This window comes from Molossus molossus, unplaced genomic scaffold (genome assembly GCF_014108415.1).
Source record: "Molossus molossus isolate mMolMol1 unplaced genomic scaffold, mMolMol1.p scaffold_m16_p_22, whole genome shotgun sequence".
NCBI classification, from domain to species: domain Eukaryota; kingdom Metazoa; phylum Chordata; class Mammalia; order Chiroptera; family Molossidae; genus Molossus; species Molossus molossus.
The window spans coordinates 17,450,890-17,469,788 of NW_023425358.1; the positions used below are offsets into that span (position 1 = coordinate 17,450,890).

Sequence of the window (18,899 nt, forward strand, 5' to 3'; positions counted from 1 at the left end):
TAAATCAGAGCTAAAACCAATCGTGCTGGTTGGGGATACTTACATAAGCATCCGTGTAGTAAAAGCATGAAGATGTGCAATGGGATGAAATGAAATCCAGGAAAGTGGTTGTTTCCAGGTGCTGGAGCCAGGGTGATAATACGGGAGGTGAGACGCTTTCACCGTAGTTACAATGCTTCACTTTTTAAGCAGAGTGGTGGGGACATGGTATTATTTTATACTTTACAATTTGGTTCAAATAAGTTAAAGAGGGGAAAAAGCATGATGTTTGCAGTCAGATGGACCTGGGTTTTACGTTCTCTTCTGCCTCTTACTAGCTGTATGACCTGGGGCGAGTACGTGACCTCTGTTTGAGAGAGGCTATTTCGCTCTGTGGTTTAACCATCTATTAAATACAGCTGCATGAGGGTTACTTAAGGTCTAACACTCCTTCCCTGACCCTGCCTGTGTGTGCCTGGTCCTCAGCCTGGAGCAGGCTGCTAATTTCCCCTGGGCCTCAAACGTCTCCATCACCGAGGGATGGCATCACGTCCTGAGGCACGGCACCTGAGGCAAGCGTGAGAGCTGGGACTGCCTGTTCCTTACAGGTTTCTTTGTAGGGAGGAGGAGGGGGACTCAGGGGAAGGAGGTTGAGCTCCAGCCTGGGTCTCTTCTCCAGATCCCTCTGCTGCCTCTCCACTGAGTGGAGCAGGGCGGGGGTGGGCATGGCTCTGAGAATAACTTACACAGAGGTCTTCCATGAAGGACATTCGCAAGGGAATGAGGGCGAGCCCACCCCACTGCCCAGGGCTCAGCTGTGTCTGGAGGGAGAGCAGCCGGGGTAAAACCCTCCCTTCCACAGCCCCTCACAGGGATGCAGCTGTTGGGGTTACACACGGCTATTTGGATTCTGTGCAACCAGGCAGTATGTCCACTCTGAGGAGGACAGCGTGGGGAGGCCCCCTGGGCAGGCAGGGTGTCTGTCTACACACGTGCACACACTCACACATGCAGTGCACACCTATCTGTGTGCCAGGCCTGGCCGTGGAGTAGGAAAGGAACTCAGACACCGTTCTCATTGGACAAGCTTAAAACACAATGTGGCTCAATTTTTATTTTATCTCAGAAAAAAACATTCCCTTCAGAAGGAAAGGCCGTTAGGGCCTCTACCTGGGCAGCTCTGAGCTAGCCCGGCGCCCCCATGGCCGCCAGCCCAGGCCTCCTCCCCTGAGCCGGCTTTCTGGCACCACTCCACTACAACGCCCTGTCCTCAAGCCCAGCTTGGTCGCCCCAAGAGATGGCCCTGGGACTGGCGGGGTAAGAAGTACGCGGCAGCTTACAGCAGTGGGAGAGGGCTGCCTGGGACTCCCTGGGCCGACGCCTGGTGCCAGGTTAGCAGCGGGGCCGACAGCAGACCTCGCAGCCAGGGAGGGACAGTAATAAAATAAAAAGGATATCCTCACGCTTACATTTTCTCCTGGAAAATATAGTCAAATGCCACTTCCAGGCACAGCAGCTCCCAAGCCCTCGGAAATCTGGGGAGGGTGGTGTGTGTGGCAAGAGCCTCTCCCAGCTCAGGGCCAGCCAGCCTACTCTACCACGGCTGCTCTGCAGAGACAAGGTGGCCCTTCTAGATGCTTCCGGAGTGGGGACCGGGCCCTGCCCAGCCAAGATGCTCTGGTACTGTGGCCCTGGCCTGGTGCAGCGTCTTCTAGCATGAAACGTCCGCTTCCTCGGACTCCAAACCCTTCTTGCTGGGCCTCATGCTGTGCCAGCCAGGGCTCCCTCCTCAGTCCACAGTGGGAACCAGCCACGAGAGGGGTCTCCCAGCACATTCTCTCTTCTCCCAACATGACTGGTTCCGACGACCAGAAAGAGAAAGATTTTCTTCCCTTAGGAAGAGGCAAACTCAGCGGCTCATCAGGACACTCCTGCTCCATCCTGGGCCAGGGGGCCCTCGAGGCCAGGGGACTCTGGGCATGATCCCCTGAGCTCATGGCTGAGGAGCTCCACGTCTGGGAGGCCCATGTCCCCATGGAACTCGCAGGCACCTCCTCCACTCACTAGTCCCAGGGCATAGCCATTGGGCCGCCGCTCCGGGGTAGGGGCGCTCCCGTTGGCCAACACCCCAGGAGGGTGGCCATTGAGGCGGAGGCTGATCTGCTCTCCCTCACTGCCATGAGCCGCCAAGGTCCGGGCACTGGTGCCACCTGCCTTGAAGGGCTCCCGCTGCCTCAGGATGTGGCTGCGAATGATCTTGCGGAAGGTCTGGCGGAACTCGCGGATGCGGTAGGCATAGATGAAGGGGTTCACCACGGAGTTGGAGTGGGAGAGGATGATGGCCAGGTACATGAGCCAGGGAGGGGCATGTTTGCACTCAGGGCAGAAGAAGGTGAAGCAGTTGATGATGTGCAGGGGCAGCCAGCAGAGGGCAAAGAGCCCCACGATGATGGCCAGCGACTTGGCCGCGTGGACCTCCTTCTGCAGTGTGGACCGAGCCCGCTCCCCGGGCAGAGGCTGGCTCTCCATCTGCTTCAGCTGCCGCCGGGCTGCCAGGAAGATACGCAAGTAGATGCCCAACATGAGCAGCAGGGGCACCAGGACACAGGCAAAGAAGTTGTAGTACACCATGTAGTTCATGGGGACCACGTACTCAAAGAGACAGGCCACCTGGCCCTCCCCGCAGTGCTTCGAGTGGTTCCTGCCATCCTTTGGCTGATGACTGCAGTTGTTCCAGCCTAGCATGGGTGTCAGGCCGATGGCAAAGGACAACACCCAGCAGACGGCAATGATGCCCTTGGCCCTCGCACCGGTCACCAAGCCATTGTACCTAGGGGAGAAGAGACCAGAGTCAGAGGCCTGAGAAACCAGGGCTGGGCAGAGCCAAATGTCAGAAACCCACACACCACTCCCTGCCTCCTAGCTCAGCATCCTCTGTTCAGTGGCGGGCCTCACAGGAGGCAACGGGAGAGCAGGCACCTGGGAAGGAAACCACGGCACAGACGGTCAGATGATTATTGAACAGTATTACAAGTAGTCCTGGGACTTAATTAGTTTGGTCTGAGGAAATCAGTAGTGATGACTGGGGGTGGGGAAGTTATCACCTCCTTATTGATCTCAGCTGATGCTAGAACAGGTTTCCCTTAGAGTGGGGACGGGGCAGGAGGGGGCTCACTGGCCAAGGGCAGAACCAGCCCAATCAGACCTGTCTGTGATTCCCATCTCTTTTCTCGATGCTCCTCCTTCCCCATCCTGACTTAGGGTCTCCAGAAGCCCCCAGGAAGAGGTGGCACAGGGGATAAAGAAGGGGTAGAGGTCCCAGGCCAAATGAGACCTTCTCTCCTCTCCAAATTCACCCACAACCCTCTGGAGAGATGAGATATGTGTGTTTTAGCGTTTAGGTAGCAGTGTTAACATTCCCAAGGACAGAGTTGCACGAGGGACTGAGGTCCAGAGAGGACAACTACTCTGCCTGCACGCTCAGCACTCTAGAGCCACGCTTTTCAACCTTTTCATCTCATGGCACACATGACCTAATTCCCGAAATTCTGCAGCACACCAAAAAATACATTATATTTTTTGCCAATCTGACCAAAGGAAAAAAATAGGTATACTTTTGATTCATTTGCACCAGACAGCTATTGTTGTGTGGGCTGTTGTCATTTTCAATTTGACAATCTAAAGGAAAAGAGGTCAGTACCACTGACTAGTCAGGTATTGCAGGTTTTAAAAATTCTGGCAGCCCTGCCAGTGTGGCTCAGTTGGTTGAGCATCGTCTCATGCACCAAGAAGTCACTGGGTCAGGGCATGTGCCTGGGTTGTGGGCTTGATCCCCAGTAGGGGGCGTGCAGGAGGCAGCCAATCAATGTTTTTCTCTCGTTCTCTCTCCCTTTTGCTCTAAAATCAATAAAAACATATTCTATAAATAAATAAGTAAAACAGAAATTCCTGCAGCACGCCAGTGTTCCGAGCACACTGGTTGAAAATCACTGCCCTAGGGAGCCAGACTCAGTCCTAGACTTGGGGAGTGGCCTGATCTGCTGGCCAGGAGATGACCCCAGGCCCACAGTAATGGTGGTATAGATTTTATTAAAAGAACCAAAAATCCCTCTCCCTAGTTGAGGGAGGCGACTCAGTGATCACTGAGAGAGGACCTGTTTAACAGTTCTGACTCTGGCTACACCAGACTGTCCTCCCCTCGTCTGGCAAACCCTCCCCATCCTGCTGGGTACCTTCTCGCAGAGGCTTGCTGCTGAAGTGCAACTCATCTCTACCCCCTCTGGGCCCCCAAGGCTGGGGCTGGGGGGTGGGGCTTCCCTTCACCCATCTCTGCATCACCATCGTGGAGACGGATGCAGCAGGTGCCAAGGAGAGTGTGCTTTACTTAGTCCCAGAACAGAAGCACCCACAGAAACAGCCTGGTCCGTGGCAGCACACACGCAGGCCTACGGGTAACAGCTGTGCAGCGTGCTGGGGGCTGTGTGCTCTGTGTGCAGGAGGTGGCTGGTGCTGCTCGGCCCCTCGCTGCCACGCAAAATGTGTGCCCAGAACTGCTGGACCAGGGGCAGCTGGGCAGCTGGTTTTCTGCGTAAAATCTCCCATGGTTTAAATTTTGTCAACTAATTCAAAATAAGAAAACAAGAACAAAAACTTAGTGGTCTCAGAGCTCTTATCTAGCCCTCATTTTATAGGTGGGGAAACTGAGGCCCAAGGAGAGGAATGGACTTGCTGTGGACATTCCGGGAACCCAGAGGCAACTCAAACCAAGGTCAGTCTGTCGGTTCTGAAACTATGCCAATTCTGAATGCACACAGTAACTGGGCAGGGCCACTCCCAGAGCGCCACAGCCCACAGGCGGTGGGGGCGCTTGGTGCCCACGTTAGGGTTGTGCAGAAAGAGGGCCATGGACTTGCCCATTTCTAGTACTCTGGGGCCTCAGATGCAAAGCCGCGGGCTTTTCCGTTTCTTTCCGCATTTCGTACGCAGCACTTGCTTGGAGCCAGGCACGGGTTTTGTACTCCACAGACACTGATTTATGCAATCTCATCGAACAGAGGCTCTTTTAATGTTAACATTTTCCTGAGGAAAGTATATCCTTCTCTGGGTTCTAGAGCTAGTGTGTTCCTGTCATTCTGCCTCTCTGAGCCTCAGTTTCCTCACTTGTAAAATAGGACTAAGAACCCGGAGCCTGTGACACTGGCCCATAGGGCAGAACGTAGAATCCATGGGTGGAAATTACAGGCAGGCAGATTACAGCCAGACTCAGGTAAGAGCCTCTCAGCTGAGCCATTCACAGGAGAAATGGGCTGCTTGGGCAGTCGTGAGCTTCCTGACATTTGAGGCAATCAAGCAGAAATAAACAGTTCTAGGCATGGTGTAGAGGACCCTAGAGGCCACCTGCTTTGGGGATTTTCACGTTGTTCTTCAGCCCCAGACCTTCTCGCCGCACTCTGAGGGTTACAGCAGAGGAGCTGTGGGAAAAGAGGGGCTTAGTCACCGAAGGAGGGCATGGTGGGGACGCCAGGGCAGCCTGAGGCTTCTGGGGACAGGGTCTGAAAACCTCTGATCCGTCCAGTTGTGCAGGGAAAGCCTGCCACTGTGTCCGCAAGGAAAGCCCCCCGTGGGGACAGAAACAAGCACACCAATGGCACTTCCCTCTGTGTGCAAAGGTCTTTGGAAGGGTTCCCAAGGCTGGGGGTGGGCAGGGGCCAAGGGGGCAATTTGTCACCATCTACCCTCTTGTTCTTTTTTTTTTTTTTTTTTATCCTCACCCGAGGACACTTTTTCATTTTTTGTTCAGACAGAGCAGGAGGGAGAGAGAGAGAGAGAAACATCGACGTGAAGGGACACATCGAGTGGCTGCCACCTGCACGACCAACCAGGGCCGGGGACAAACTGCAACCGAGGTACATGCCCTTAGCGGGAACCGAACCCGGGTCTCTCCAGACCGCAGGCCGACGCTCTAATCGCTGAGCCAAACCGGCCAGGGCTCCTCTTGTTCTTTTTTGATGTTTTAGTACTCATAGGTATTATTTATTTTTTTAAAAAACACCAAACAGATTTATTTTGTAATTGAAAGGAAAGCCCTTAGATTAAGGCCCTGGACCCAGGTCCCCGAGGAGCTGGAACAGCACTGGGGCCCAAATGGTACAATGACCAAACCACAGCCTGACCCCGCAGCATCCCCAGGGCAGCGTCTGGGCCCTAGAAACAGCCCGTCCGGTGGAAGGGGTGACGTGGCCATCCAGCATGTCCCAGGGAGCCCGGAGACACGACAGGAAGTGGGTGCCAGAGCCACTGCCCACATTGGAGGTACCTCGGCCTCCCTGTGTCTTCACTCATAAGCCGCCCCTCCTGGGGGTTCCCTGTTACCCACATTGAGGGCGCACCCCATGATCTGAAAATACCCCCCACAACTCCAGGTGGGGCTTCATTCATGTGCATTTGCCCTGACTGGGGAGAAGGGAAGTTTCCCTAAGTTGTCCAAAGGGGCCAGATAGCCAAGGATGCAGAGCCACTGGCCCACATGCCATCCTGGGCACCGGCAGGCCTGGGCTGGCCTCACACTTCCTGCCTGCTCTGTCTCCACCACCTCTCCTCGGCCCAGAGTCCCAGGCCTGTTCCTTCCTGGGCCTCTACCCTCCTGTGGACCTCCTGTGGCAACTGCCCCCCACATCCTGCAAGACCTAAGCTCACCTCCTCAGGGAGCCCTCGCTCCTGTCCTGCCTCCTTATCGGGGCATTCAGGCTCTGTCCCCATGGGGTGAGTCACCACGCGCGGCGTCAGGCCTTCGCACCGATGCCCCGATGCCCCGTACTCAGCCTGTATCCCAGGGAGAGAGACTGCCCACCAGGGGCTGTGACAGGTGACAGCAGCTGAGAAAGTTCCCTGGGCAAAGAAAGCCGGTGTGTCGCCCTGGCCTCAACCCTCTGGGCTCCCAGCTGTGCCTCTGACCAGGCTTCGTGCTCACTGACTTCCTGACTAGACGCTGCCTCGCCCACCAGGGTCCCTGCCTCGGGAAGGAGCACACAGGTTTCTCTGAAACCGAATTCTTAAAAAGGAAAGTAATGGTGAGTGGCACAGGCCTGGGGCGAGGCATCCAGAGCACGGTCAGAGGCCAGACCTCAGAGCAGCCGAAGAGCCTACTAAGTGGAGTGGAAATGGCTCCAGAGGGCACGGGGCTTCCTGGAAGGGGACGGGGGAGGGCAGGAGCGCAGCCCAGCCAGGCAGGCGCTCCAGATTCTCCTGGGCCTCCCTCAAGTCCCCCTGGCCCAGCTGGCCCTCAGGAGCCCCCACAAAGACACCTTCATGCACCTCACCTTCCTGGCCCCTACCAGCCCCGGACTCTTGAGGAATAGGAAGGTGGAGGGACCCAAGGGAGCTTGGAACAGCGTGTAGGGCCTGGAGTCCGCCGCTTCAGGAGACACTCCGAGGGGAAGGCTGGCAGCATCCTCGTCTCTGTCAGTGCCCAGATCCAGGAGCCCCAGGCGAGGCCGTCCAGATCTTTATCAAGGGATCGGAGCTCAAATGGCCAAGGTCTGGGTGGGACTAGGTCCTGTTCCAGAAGGTCATGGGAGTAAGGAGGGGGTGGGCAGGTTCATGCTCCATCCAGGGCCTGGCTCTGAACCTCCAGCAGCTCAAGAAAGAGCCGAGTCTCCACTCGCCCACCCCACCAACCACCTGGACCCTCACGCACCTCTGAGCTCAGAGAGGCCGGTCCCCTCACGACGAGGAAACGGCCCAGAGGACAGCTGCCTTTCCAGGCACACTGCACGCCCCGTCCTCCAGGCCAGGAAGCCATTCTTCTGACTCTCAGAAAACAGAAACAAGGACACGAAGCTGAGCCCCTCTCCCTAGAATGCTGCTGCTCTGTACGTGGGGGAGAAGCGACAGCGAGGCCTCTGCCGCCAGGGCCGGCCTGCCCCAGCCCACGCCCCACCTGCCCTGTCGTGGACACCAAGCCTCTGCGCGGCGGGCCACCGGAGCCCGTGGACACACCTTCATATTCTGAGCTGTCCCTCGACAAGCTTGGACTCGGTTCTCGCTGCCACTTAGCCTGGCCCTCTGTTTGACCAGGTCCTAGGCTCTCCTGAGACGCAGTGTCCTATAGGGGCTCAGCTCGTCTCCTCGACTGAGCAGCATGACGAGGGTGCCTGCTTGCCTCTTAGAGCCTGGTGACACGAACGGTCACCTGGTGCAGGTTCTGGGAGACCAGGGCCACTGTGCGACCCAGCTTCCCAAAGACAGAAGTCACAGTGGGTGGCCACGGTTCTGCTTAGGCTCAGTCCCAGCTGTGCTACCAACTCACTGTGTGGCCCTGAGGGCCGGCCCTCTTCTCTGGGCCTCATTTTCCATCCAGAAAAGAAGAGGAAATGACCTCTAAGGGCCCTTGGGTTTGACACTGAATTTCCACTCGCTCACTGATCCCGCTCCTCCGCAGGCTGGGGCTCCTGCTCCATGGGTAGGCGCCCCACCTATCTGGGAGAATTCATGGGGGGATGGGGTACCCCTGTCCTTGGAGACCTCCCTGAGAGCGTATAGCCACCCAGGCCATCAGGATGGAAGGGCAGGGAGGCCTGGGCGCCCGTTGGGAAGCCTCATCCAGGGCTGGGTAGGTGGAGGTCACACTAAGTAAACTTAGCCTCAGGGAAAGTCTTCACTTACACAAGAAGGGGCTGAAGTCACTGCACAGATTCACCATAAAAACCCCTCTGCCAGCCCGCGGCACAGGCTGCCTCCAAGCCAGTGACCTAAGGAGCACGGAATTTGCATATAGGTTCGAATGACTCACTGTGGCGTTCGGCCAAGTCACTTCCCCTCTCTGGGTCATTCTCCTCATGTGCAAACTTCAAGACTGCCCCGGGAGCTGGAGGCCAAGGCAGGCTTCTAGCTGAGACTGTGGTTTCCCCTGCCCCGCCCCTGCCCCAGTGTCATGCCATGTGCAGAGCAGCCCAGACACGCTGCCCAGGCCCGGTCCATGCACAGCTGTAACAGCCACAACATGGCAGCCTCCACCGGGGGAGTCTGGGAAGGGTCAGGGTGCCTGGGGTGTCCAGGGAGGGCCAGGGTGCCCTGTGCCCACAGGGATCAGCTAGACTGGTTTGATTGCTGGCGATGTGCCCAGCCCTGGGCAGCCCTAGACCGAGCCCCATGGTCGTGGCATTTCAACCTGACACCACAGACGAAAGCCCGACCGTGGGTTTACGCCGACCACGGGCACAGACCGGGCCCTGGGACAGGCAGCCTGAGCAGACGTGAGCCCAGCGCAAGGTGCGCTGGGGAGAGTGCAGGGCAGCCCGGCCCAGCACCGAGCTCACCGGAGTGGGATGCGGATGGCGATGTAGCGGTCAATGGCGATGGCCAGGAGGCTGAAGATGGAGCTCTGCGTGAGGACCAGGACGAAGCAGGCAAAGAAGAGGCAGCTGTGGCAGGCGGCACAGAACCCTATGCTGATGGTGATGGCGAAGGGGATGGCAAGGACGCCCACTGCGATGTCGGCTGCTGCCAGTGACACCACGAAGTAGTTGGTGACGTTCTGCAGGTTGCTGTTCTGCCACACAGCCCAGCACACCAGCACGTTGCCCAGGACGGCCAGCACGGCGATGGCCAGCTCCACCACGATGTACACCGAGGAGCCCATGGCAGGCACAGCCGCAGGCGGACGGAGTCGGCGAGGACGCGGGCCGGGCCCGCTCACGGTCCATAGCTGCAGTGCAGCTGGCCCGGCCAGGCCCCTGAGCCCCTTCCTCACAGGAGCCAAGCGCGTCCCTGCTGGTGGAGGTGGGCTCTCTAAGTGCTTTGGCACAGCTGGCTCAGTCTCAGAAAGCAGGCCCCTCCAGTGGTTCTGGCGGCATCTTGGCTCAGCTCAGCTTCAGAGTTCCTGAGGCACCTGCCAAAGAAGAGAGCTCGTGAGGACCCCTGCAGAGTGGCACAGCTGGAGATTCCGGGGAGAGGCCCGAGCCCCAGGCTCTGCGTTTTTCTAGGGGAGCCGGGAAGCTTTCAAAGTTCAATCACCCATATTAGTCCCCCATGCTCAGCTTCTGAAGCTTTCTGCGGCAGCCCTCTTAGTCTTCTGGTCCCTGAGCCCACTGCCACCCCTGCGACCTTCCCAGAAAGGCCCCCTCACCCCTGGGGCTTTCCCAGGCCCACCTACCTTCTCTATCCGCCAGCCTCAGCCTCAGCCTCAGCCTCAGCCGGCTCCATCCCTGAGAGATCTCCCTGGGAACTACCAGCCCCTCCCTACCTGGCCCAGGTCAGGAGCAGGCTCGGACCCCTGGAGCTCCCATCTGGACGGATCCGTGGGGCTGTCTGGTCCTGTCTCCAGCAGCTCAGCTCTCCTGCCTTCCCAGGGGTGCCGCACAGGGTGGTGGAGCAGGACAAAGGCAGCCCGCCCCTCGCAGCCCCCGCCAGCTGACTGCGCATCTGGGCGGGGCAGCAACCTCCCCTCCCTCCTCCCACGCCCACTCCCCAGCCTGTTCCTCTGCTGGCTGACTCCGGGACAGACTGAACTCAGGTTGGTGCCAGAAAGCGGGGCTCTCACCCACGACTTGCTGGGAGACTGCGGACAAGAAAGTTTTTCCTTTCCGGGCCTCAGTTTCCCCACATTAGCCTCTGGGGGCCATTTCAGCACTCACCTATGATTCTATGAGAAGGAAATAAACCGTTTTGAAAAGGCTTCCCCCGCCAGCCCCGGGGCCTCTACCCATTGCCTCTGTCCCAACCAGTCACGCTCACGTGTGCTCACGGTGGACCCTATGCCAAACCCACCCCTCTCCAGGCCTGGGCTCTTGTGGGACTGCAGGTGTGCATGGCTGCGGCTGCCACCCGCCCCAGACGAGACCCGGAGCCTTTCAGCCACCCGCACGTGGGCTCTGGGAGCTGCGTCCTCCCTCTGCCCTCCAGGAGTCGAGGGGTCCAGTGGGACTGCCGACCTTGGGAGAAGGTCCCTTGCCATGTTCAAAGGGCCAGGCTACCCCGACCCTGTCTGGCAGGTGACAGAGGGCTGCAACAGATGAGCCCCAAGTTTCCTTCTAACTCCAATGTGCCTTGGTGGCTACAGCCGAGGGGCATTCCTCGTGCCCACTAGGAGGCTGGGAGCAGGGCACCGAACACCAGGCAGCAGGAGGAGAGAAGAGGAGGGCAGGTCCCTGAAAATCCAAGGGGTTCCCACACCTTGGGCTTCTCCTTGGCCTGGCACCAAGGCACATGAACGAGTCCCACTGAGCTCCTGCTATGCACAGGGCACTTGCTAGCCAGCTGCTCACAAAGTGAGTCACATGCCAGCGTGGGCCATATCGGCCACACAGAATGTCCCTCAGTGCCCTCCAGCCTGTAGCCCTGAGCAGCATTCACCAGGGGCCCCCCGGCTGTAGAGGCTGTGTGTCCAGGGTCTCATCCTTGTTTTGCAGAAGGGAAGAGACGGGCCCAGGCCTGCCTCCCACCGGAGGCCTCCCTGGCCCAGCGGTAGCAGCAGCAGGCCGCTGTCTAATCAGGCCCAGCGAGCCCCAGGGAGCCTCCCGCCACCAGGGAGCTGCCCACCCTCCTAGCTCCTCACAGCTGTCTGTGTCCTTCTGACTCCAGCACCAGCCTCTCCAGGAGAATCTGCACAGAGAGGTGTCACCTCTGTCAATTCGACCAGCCTAGGCTAGAAGCCTGGCTCAGCCCCAGATCACCTTCCAGATTCAGAGGGCCCTGCCAAGGAGCAGATGCGGTGAGACCGTCAACGATCCACCTGACCACAACACGCACCACATTTTTTTGGAGCTGAAGCCAGTCAAACCATCAGCACCTGCCCTGGATGCCAAGTGGACTCCATGTGAGCCAGGATGCCCAGTGTGGAAGGGTTTTGGATGGGCCTAAGCCAGGCCTCTGCTCAGCAAAGCTTTCCCAGCAGCCCCATGATGCCTGCGGACCCCCAGCCCTCGGGGTCTCCCACTGCCTTCTGCACTCTGGGCTTCCAGGCCGAACAGCACCTGGTACCAGTGTCCTTCCTGACTGCCTTCCTGCTGTCCACCAGGCCTGGGATGCCCGCCCTGCCTGCCCCCAGTCTCACTGGATGCAACAGATCCTCTTGCCCAGGTCAACCCTGCAAAAGCTGAACTCACACCTAACGCCCCGGCCAGCTGGGTCCTACAAGGCTGCCCTGTGCACGTCTGCCTCCCCGTGCAGCCTCTGACGGCGCTCCTGCAGACTTCCAGACGCTGCCAGAACGTCCGGAGGTGAGGCTGGCCTGGCCCCGCAGGCAACCTGGGCATCTGCCAGAGAGGATCTCCCAGTCAGGAGCCAGCACATCAGTGGAGCCTGAGGCACCGCGGGGCGGGCAGGGAGGAGACCAGGGTTTTGTGGGAAGATAGGAACTTCCCAGCCATGGGCCAGCAAATCGGCCTGGGGCGGGGCCACCATGGCTTGCGGCTTTTGCCTGACTTTGTGGTGTAAACTCTCCCGGTGTGGCCAATTTCAAGTTCCTAATGTCACTGACAGGAATTAGGAATCACTGCACAGTTTCAGACGTGTCTCCAGCCACCACGGAGCCACCAAACCCTGTGCTCTCCCAGGGGCTACCTGCCTGGGTGAAAGGCCTGCACCCCAGACCCTCTCAAATGGCCTGTGCATCCTCACAGGGGTGTGTTCTCACTGTTCCCATGAACCCCATTTTACAGATGACAAAGTTAAGCCCCAAGGAGGTTAAGGACCTCTCCCAGCCTTACATGAGCATCCGCTGGGGAAATGCCCATGGAAAACACGCGGAAGATTTCCTGGGGCCTCCTGGCCCCTCTCTGCTCGGCTCCCTTCTGAGGCCTCCCAGCTGCAGGAAGGTGGGAGGGAGCCCATGGGGGTGGGGTGGGGTGGGGGTGGGGCCAGGATCTGGCAATTTCCGAATCCTCTCTGTGGCTTTGTCCATCTCATTAATCCTCGAGTCTTCTGTTGCTAGCCAGGAGGGGAAATTAAATATTAATCATGTATTATTTGCCTGTGATTGTCCCATGCTGGGGACAGAGCAGAGGTCGGAAGCTGTCCCACATAAACTAGAGACACATGCTGGGGGCCGTGCATGATAAGCCTTGGAAGGACAACCCCGTGGGATTCCCAGCAGTCGGACTCCAACCGCCACTTCTCACCTTCCTCCTCACCCTCACCGGCCTGGCCGTTTTAATTAAAACTCCATTTAATCAAACCTACATATTTCCTGGCCCAATTCTGGCTCCTTGTGTCAGACTAGCGAGGCTTTCTGTACACATGCCCAGATGGTGGCTGTACCCCCCAGAGCCTGCTGGATGGAGGTGCCCGCCAGCTTCCAGGCAGGACCCTACATTTCTGCTCTTGGGTGTGGCTAAGGGCAAAATACCGAGTCCAGCGAGTGCCGCAGACCTGCTGTAGCCACACTGGGCCCATTCCTGGGCTCCAGAATCCCAGCCTTAGAACACTCCACTGCTTTCTCATAAGTGTTTCCCAAATGCCTACTTAGTGCCAGGCAGCTGCTGGACCGCAGGGTGCTCTGTGCCACCTGCTGCTGAGCCTGGTCCTAGCAGGGCCCTGAACCCACAGCAGGGTGCCTTGAAGAAGGATTTGTCCCAAGAGACTGTCCTGAGAGCCAGCTGCTACCCTGGTGACTTTCAAAGACATTTAGGATCTTCAAAGAGATAAAAGAATAGCATTCATAAACAAGAATGAGAACTTACGAATCAGTGGGCAGAAATGAAACAACAGGCATATATGGACAAGAAACACCACCAAGTCATAATCTCAAATCAAGAAATAACATCAGAAATGAAGCAGAGGGACTGAGGCAAAGAACCCAATCAAGCTGACGTACTTCGGGAGTGCAGCTGGGGATTTGACCACCACTGAGAAATTCTCACCGTGACTTTACAAAGTGACAATGTCTGTAAGGAGACAGTTGAGCGACAAGGAAGGCAGGTTAAGAAGCACCAACCTCTGTCTTCAGGGAGCTCAGTGGGAGTGTAAAGAGGGCAACAAGCAGAGAAGAAATAGCCGGACAGGCAGTTCAGCTCCTGTTCCCAACCGCAGCCTGCCGGCTCTGCCCTGACTGGCCTTTGGTGTGGCCCAGGCCTGGGCAGAGCCTCCTCCGGCCGGGGACCCCCCAAGCCCCTCCTGTCTTGGTAGGTGCCCTCTGGCACTGCCTAGAAGCGAGCAGCCACCACGTAAGAAGTAAGTACTGCTGCTGCTTCCCTCCCTCCTCCCGCAGGGTTGCCCGAGCTCCAACTGCCACCTTCAGGAACTCCGGTCCCCAGGTGGTGCCCCCTCCCCCACTGCCCCTTGGGTGTGTGGCTGCTGCTCTCAGCCCCTGGGGGCAGGATGTGGGCAGGAACAGGGTGGAGATCCAGCTCCCTGCACTGAGCCTGGCCCCCAGAGTAGACTCCACATCACCTGCGCCCATGGGTGCAGGGCTGGCCCTCGCTCCCTTCTCCCCACTGGGCGCCCACAGTCCCCTCCCATCTCCACATGTCCAGATGCCCCAGAGGCTGTAGTCCCCCCTTGTCCCAGCCCGAGGTGGCCACTCACCCCCTCACTGGCCACCTTACCTGACACCCCCTCCAGGGACCACTCCTCAACACTAGGCGCTGAGTGCCCACCAGTGGTGGAAGGAACCCAGATGGGACCCCACCCCTGCTCCGTCCAACACTCCCTGAGACCAGCTCAGGGCTTCCCCTCTGTGTGGAGGCTCCTTGTATGCTTACAGCAGGCCACGGGGAGCGCTCTGCACCCAGACCTCCCTCGAGTGAACCCTCCGATGGCAGGTAACAGGCACGGTGATGCCTGAAGGGGGCACATGGGGTGCTCTGGATGGCCATGAGAACACAGACCTGGTGGGCCTGGGGTGGGACCCCGACAGGGGCTGGCCTGTTGAAGGGGCAATGCCAGGTGCAGGGCTGCAGGGGCTCGCCAGAGGGCAGCTACACTGAGGACAGGAGGGAGGCAGACCTTCCCAGGGACCCTGGAGGTGGGTGATGGGCCCCAGGAGGCTGAAGGGAGAGGGCAGGAGGGTAACCAGACCGACTGGAGCACGGCCTGGGGCTGGGCCTGGTGCCACTCGGCCCCACCACTGCTCCTTGGTCCCCTTAGTGGACCCTCAAACCCCACTCATAGTTTGCGGAGGCCACTTAGAGGCCAGAGGTGAATGCCCTGTGACAGATGGGCAGAAAGATACCCACCTGGGCGCCTCCGTCCCCGACACCGAGGGGGGCGCCAGCGCTGCTGCCCTCTGTGCGGAGCAGGACTCAGCCTTCCCAGGTGGCGGCTGGCCGACCTCAACGGGCGGAGGTGGGAGCCACTGCCCAGCGGTTTCTAAAACAGGCCTGACCTGCGGCAGCAGGTGTGGGCCCCAGGGAATCTGGAAGTCTTCTGAGGAGGGGCGGTTTGGGCTGGGCTTGGGAGGATAGGGAGGGGAGAGGAGAGAGGGAGCGATCCCAGGCAAAGATGACAGCCTGGGTGAGGCTCAGAGGCATATCAGAGAAGGCCTGAGGGGTTGTCTAAAGCGGGAGAACCCTTCCTTCCCTGGGTGTACCCCCTTCCCTGGGCTGGAGTGAGGGATAGCTGCTCTTCCCCTCCAACCAGAACCCCCTGTCCCCAGCAGGATCCCATGACTTCCAAGCCACAGGGGCCCCTCCCATGATTCTGTAGGCTGGGCTGGGGGACTTTTGCCTCTGAAATGCCCCTTCTCCCCACCCAGAGCTCGCAGGCCCTGCCCAGGAGACCACTCTCCTGGGGTCTCCTTTTTGCATCAGCTCTAAGTTCCTGCCCATTCTCCACTTCCCTTCCACCACCTGGGCCCAGCAGACCTCCAGGGACCCACTCTCAGGTGCCGCATCCCACTGCCCCATCAACTCCTCCCTTGTGGCCACCAGCGATTCCCTGGGCCCAGACCCTTTCCCGGGGGCTAGGACTCTTCCTTTTTGCCCGCTCAGCACCCCTGACACACACACCAAACCCTTCTCCACCATCCTCATGCCTGTGCTGTCGGTCTGGCCCTCCTTCCCTCGGCTCCCACTGTGCACACGTCTTTCATCACCTAGTCTGAAATGCGGCTGATAAGACACAGGCCATAAGATGGTTGGATGGCATTTCCAGCGCATCTGGGTGAGGGGCTCAGGAATTGGGCAAGTTAGATGGTAGTAAGAACTACTGTGGGACTTTCAGTCACTGTGCAGCGCCACCAAGGAACTGTGGTCCTACACAGCAGGCCCTGCCCAGGGCCACCCAGAGGCCCTGAATTTTGCAAGGTGTAATGAACGCCCTGAAGCCAAGTGCTTTCTCCCAATCCATCTGCGGTCCACATATCCCTCGGCTAACAAACAGTGACCTTGTGGTGTCCCCCAACCCCACAAAGCTAACAGCCCCGTCCACGTTTCCCTCGCTCAGGCTCAGACCCTGGCCTCTGGTCTGCCCTGTCCCCCGCCCCCCCCAGCCGATGCCCGTTTCTCACTCACTCTCCACCACAACTCTCCACAGTAAGCACTGCTCACCAGAAGATGGCTTCCAAGGGGAGTAGCTTGCCCAAGGCCACCCAGCAAGTGAGTCAAGACCAAAACCCACGTTTGAGCAGCAAAATCTCCAGTCCGTCGGGCTGTCCATGGAGCCAGCCATTGCCCTCTTAGGCTGTGGGCTCCTAGGCTGCAGGGCCAGGGTGTGGTCGGAACCTACACTTCACAGGCCAACATGAAGGAGGCACCATGCAAGCCCCCCAAGGCCACCCAGGGCTAGCCTGGCCCAGAGCCCATCTCCTGCTAGCTACCTGGGCGCTCTCAGCCTCCTGGGGTCTGAACAGGAAAGCCAGCTTAGCCCAGAACCTGGTCTGCATGAGGGGATGAGAATGGAGGGGCAGTGGCCTGAGGGATACTGAGACCTGGGAGAGCCAGGGAGACCTTAAAAGGCAAGGGCAGAGCAAGGAGGTGTTGACACCACTACCAGTGGACAAGCCTCAGTGGGGAGCTCCTGCCATGACCCTGCCAAGACCTGGGGTGAAGGGCTGTCCCAGGGGGCTGAGCCTACCCAGCCGACCCAGGATTCCAGGACTAGCCACCTCAGCCCCTGACCCGCAGCACCCTCTCTGGACCACAGCGCTCCCCAGAACTCCCTAGCATGGCCCCCAGAGCCGGGAAACCCAGGGACGGCTGGGCTGGGCTGGAGGGACATCAGGTGTTCTGGAGGTGCCGTGGCTGGGAGTCCACAGCAGCGGGGCAGCAGAGGCTGAAGGGAGGGCAGCCTGAACCCAGGTCGGAGGGGAGCACAAGATCCTGTGGGTGGAACCCGGCCTGGGTGCTGCCTGCGACGGGACGAGAGCTGGCGATAGGGGCCGGCAGCCTAACCCTACCCCAGGCACCAGCCACGACTCCAGTCCTGGGGAACGGGCTGGGGAGCCTCGCCTTCGGGCGTCTTGCTTCTCCCCCTCAGCCCCGCCCCCCAGAACCCTCGACCCCCCATTGTACGGTCAGGGAAATGAAAGCCTAGAGAGGGGTGGCGGGGCCAGAACGAGATGTCTGCTCCACGGCCCTGGAGAGGCGCCCCCCTCCATCCCTCGGGCTGCCCTGCGCCACCCCCAGAGCTGCCACCGTTCCCGCCATTCCCACCTCCGCTCAGGGCAGCCACCCGCGCCCGGCCTCTGGCCTCCTGGTCCCCGAAATCGGGTTCCCGCCACCACCGTGTGTGGGATGTGCCCGCGCTCGGCCGGTCGCCCGACCCCCTTTCTCGCCGCGCCCCGGGCGAGCGCGATGTCGAGCGTGTGCGCACCGCGCCTCCCCGACACCGCCCCGCCCGGGCCGGCCGCCCACGGAAGCCCCCTCGTCCCGAGGCCCCCGCCGCCGCAGGCCGCGCCTCTGCGCCCCCCGCCCAGCCCAGCCCAGGCCTGGCGCCCGGAAGGGTCCCCGAGCGCCCGGGGCGGTCTGTGGCGCCCAGACGGACCGACGGCCATCCCGGCCCGTCACCTGCGGCTCGGACCCGGTCCCCGACCCCGCCGCCGGCCGCCGCGCTCTCGCGCCCCTGGCCCTCCCCGCCCCCCCGGCGCTCCTTCCGGCCAGTCGGGGCGGCCTCGAGGGTCCGCACGCTGCCTGGACCAGGCTTACGATGTGCGAGCTCGCCTGAGCCGCCCTGCGCCGGCCATTCCAGCCGCCGTCGCCGGGCAGGGCTCGGACCCCGGCCCTGCGAACTCCCGCAGGCGGCCGGCACAGAGGTCGGGGCGGCGGGTCCCGAACGGGGAGGGGACCGGAGCCGTCCGGCCCCTACCCCGGCCTGGCAGCCCCGACGGCCCCACGCCGCCCGCCCGCGACCCTTGGGCCCCGGACCCCGGACCCGGGACCCCGGCTGACCTGCTGCTCGCGCGCCGGCTCCCGCTGTCTCGGCTGCCGCTCGGGCTCCGGCTCCAGCCGGGTCGCTCACGGGCGCCCCCTGCAGGCGGCCGCAGGGCCCACGCTGTCCCCGCCCCGCCCCGCCGCGCGAGGAACCCGAAGCCCCGGGTGCGCCGGGGAGGCCGCGGGCGACCGGTGTGGCCGGCCCGAGAGCCTGGCGAGGCCGGTGGTAGGACCGGGGCCGCGCCGCAGCGCGCTCTCCCGGGCTCCGTCGGGCCTCCACCTCCTCCAGCGCCGCACCCCTCCCCTACGTCTCGGGTCCCAGAAGTGCCCTCCCTGCCTGGTGAAGCCTGCTGGGCCGGGTCGCCCTGCCTCCCTCCAGGGAGCCCCCAGGGCCGTCCCTGCCGCGCTGGTCCTCCCGAAGTTTTGCGGTCCCTGATCGTGGCAGCGGGGCTGGGTCTGGTCGGTGCCCCTGCGTCATCCCCTCCCCGACGTCCAGCTGTGACTCTGGAAGTGCCCTGTGCCTACCCCTGCGACAATCCTTCCGTGGCTCTCCAGTACCTGAAGAATAAAGCCCAGCCTCCTTCCCACAACTCAGGGCCCTCAGGGACATGTCCC

General features: G+C 60.4%; 1 protein-coding gene across 1 annotated transcript; it reads right to left on the bottom strand.

Moving 5' to 3' along the window:
- Positions 1-1,085: 1,085 nt before the first annotated feature.
- Positions 1,086-18,328, bottom strand: ADORA2A (adenosine A2a receptor). The gene is made up of 3 exons (XM_036276740.1): positions 18,303-18,328; positions 9,297-9,868; positions 1,086-2,809 (listed from the first exon to the last, which is right to left on the bottom strand). The coding sequence occupies exons 2-3, from the start codon at positions 9,617-9,619 to the stop codon at positions 1,900-1,902; spliced, it is 1,233 nt and encodes a 410-aa protein (XP_036132633.1). The 5' UTR covers positions 9,620-9,868; positions 18,303-18,328; the 3' UTR covers positions 1,086-1,899.
- Between the last annotated feature and the right edge of the window lie 571 nt (positions 18,329-18,899).

What these genes read in the sequence shown, in the direction of transcription:
- ADORA2A (XM_036276740.1), bottom strand. Translation starts at nt 9,619, where the DNA reads ATGGGCTCCTCGGTGTACATCGTGGTGGAGCTGGCCATCGCCGTGCTG. An exon ending in GCCATCCGCATCCCACTCCG is followed by an intron (nt 2,810 to 9,296) that starts GTGAGCTCGGTG and finishes CTTCTCCCCTAG; the next exon opens with GTACAATGGCTTGGTGACCG.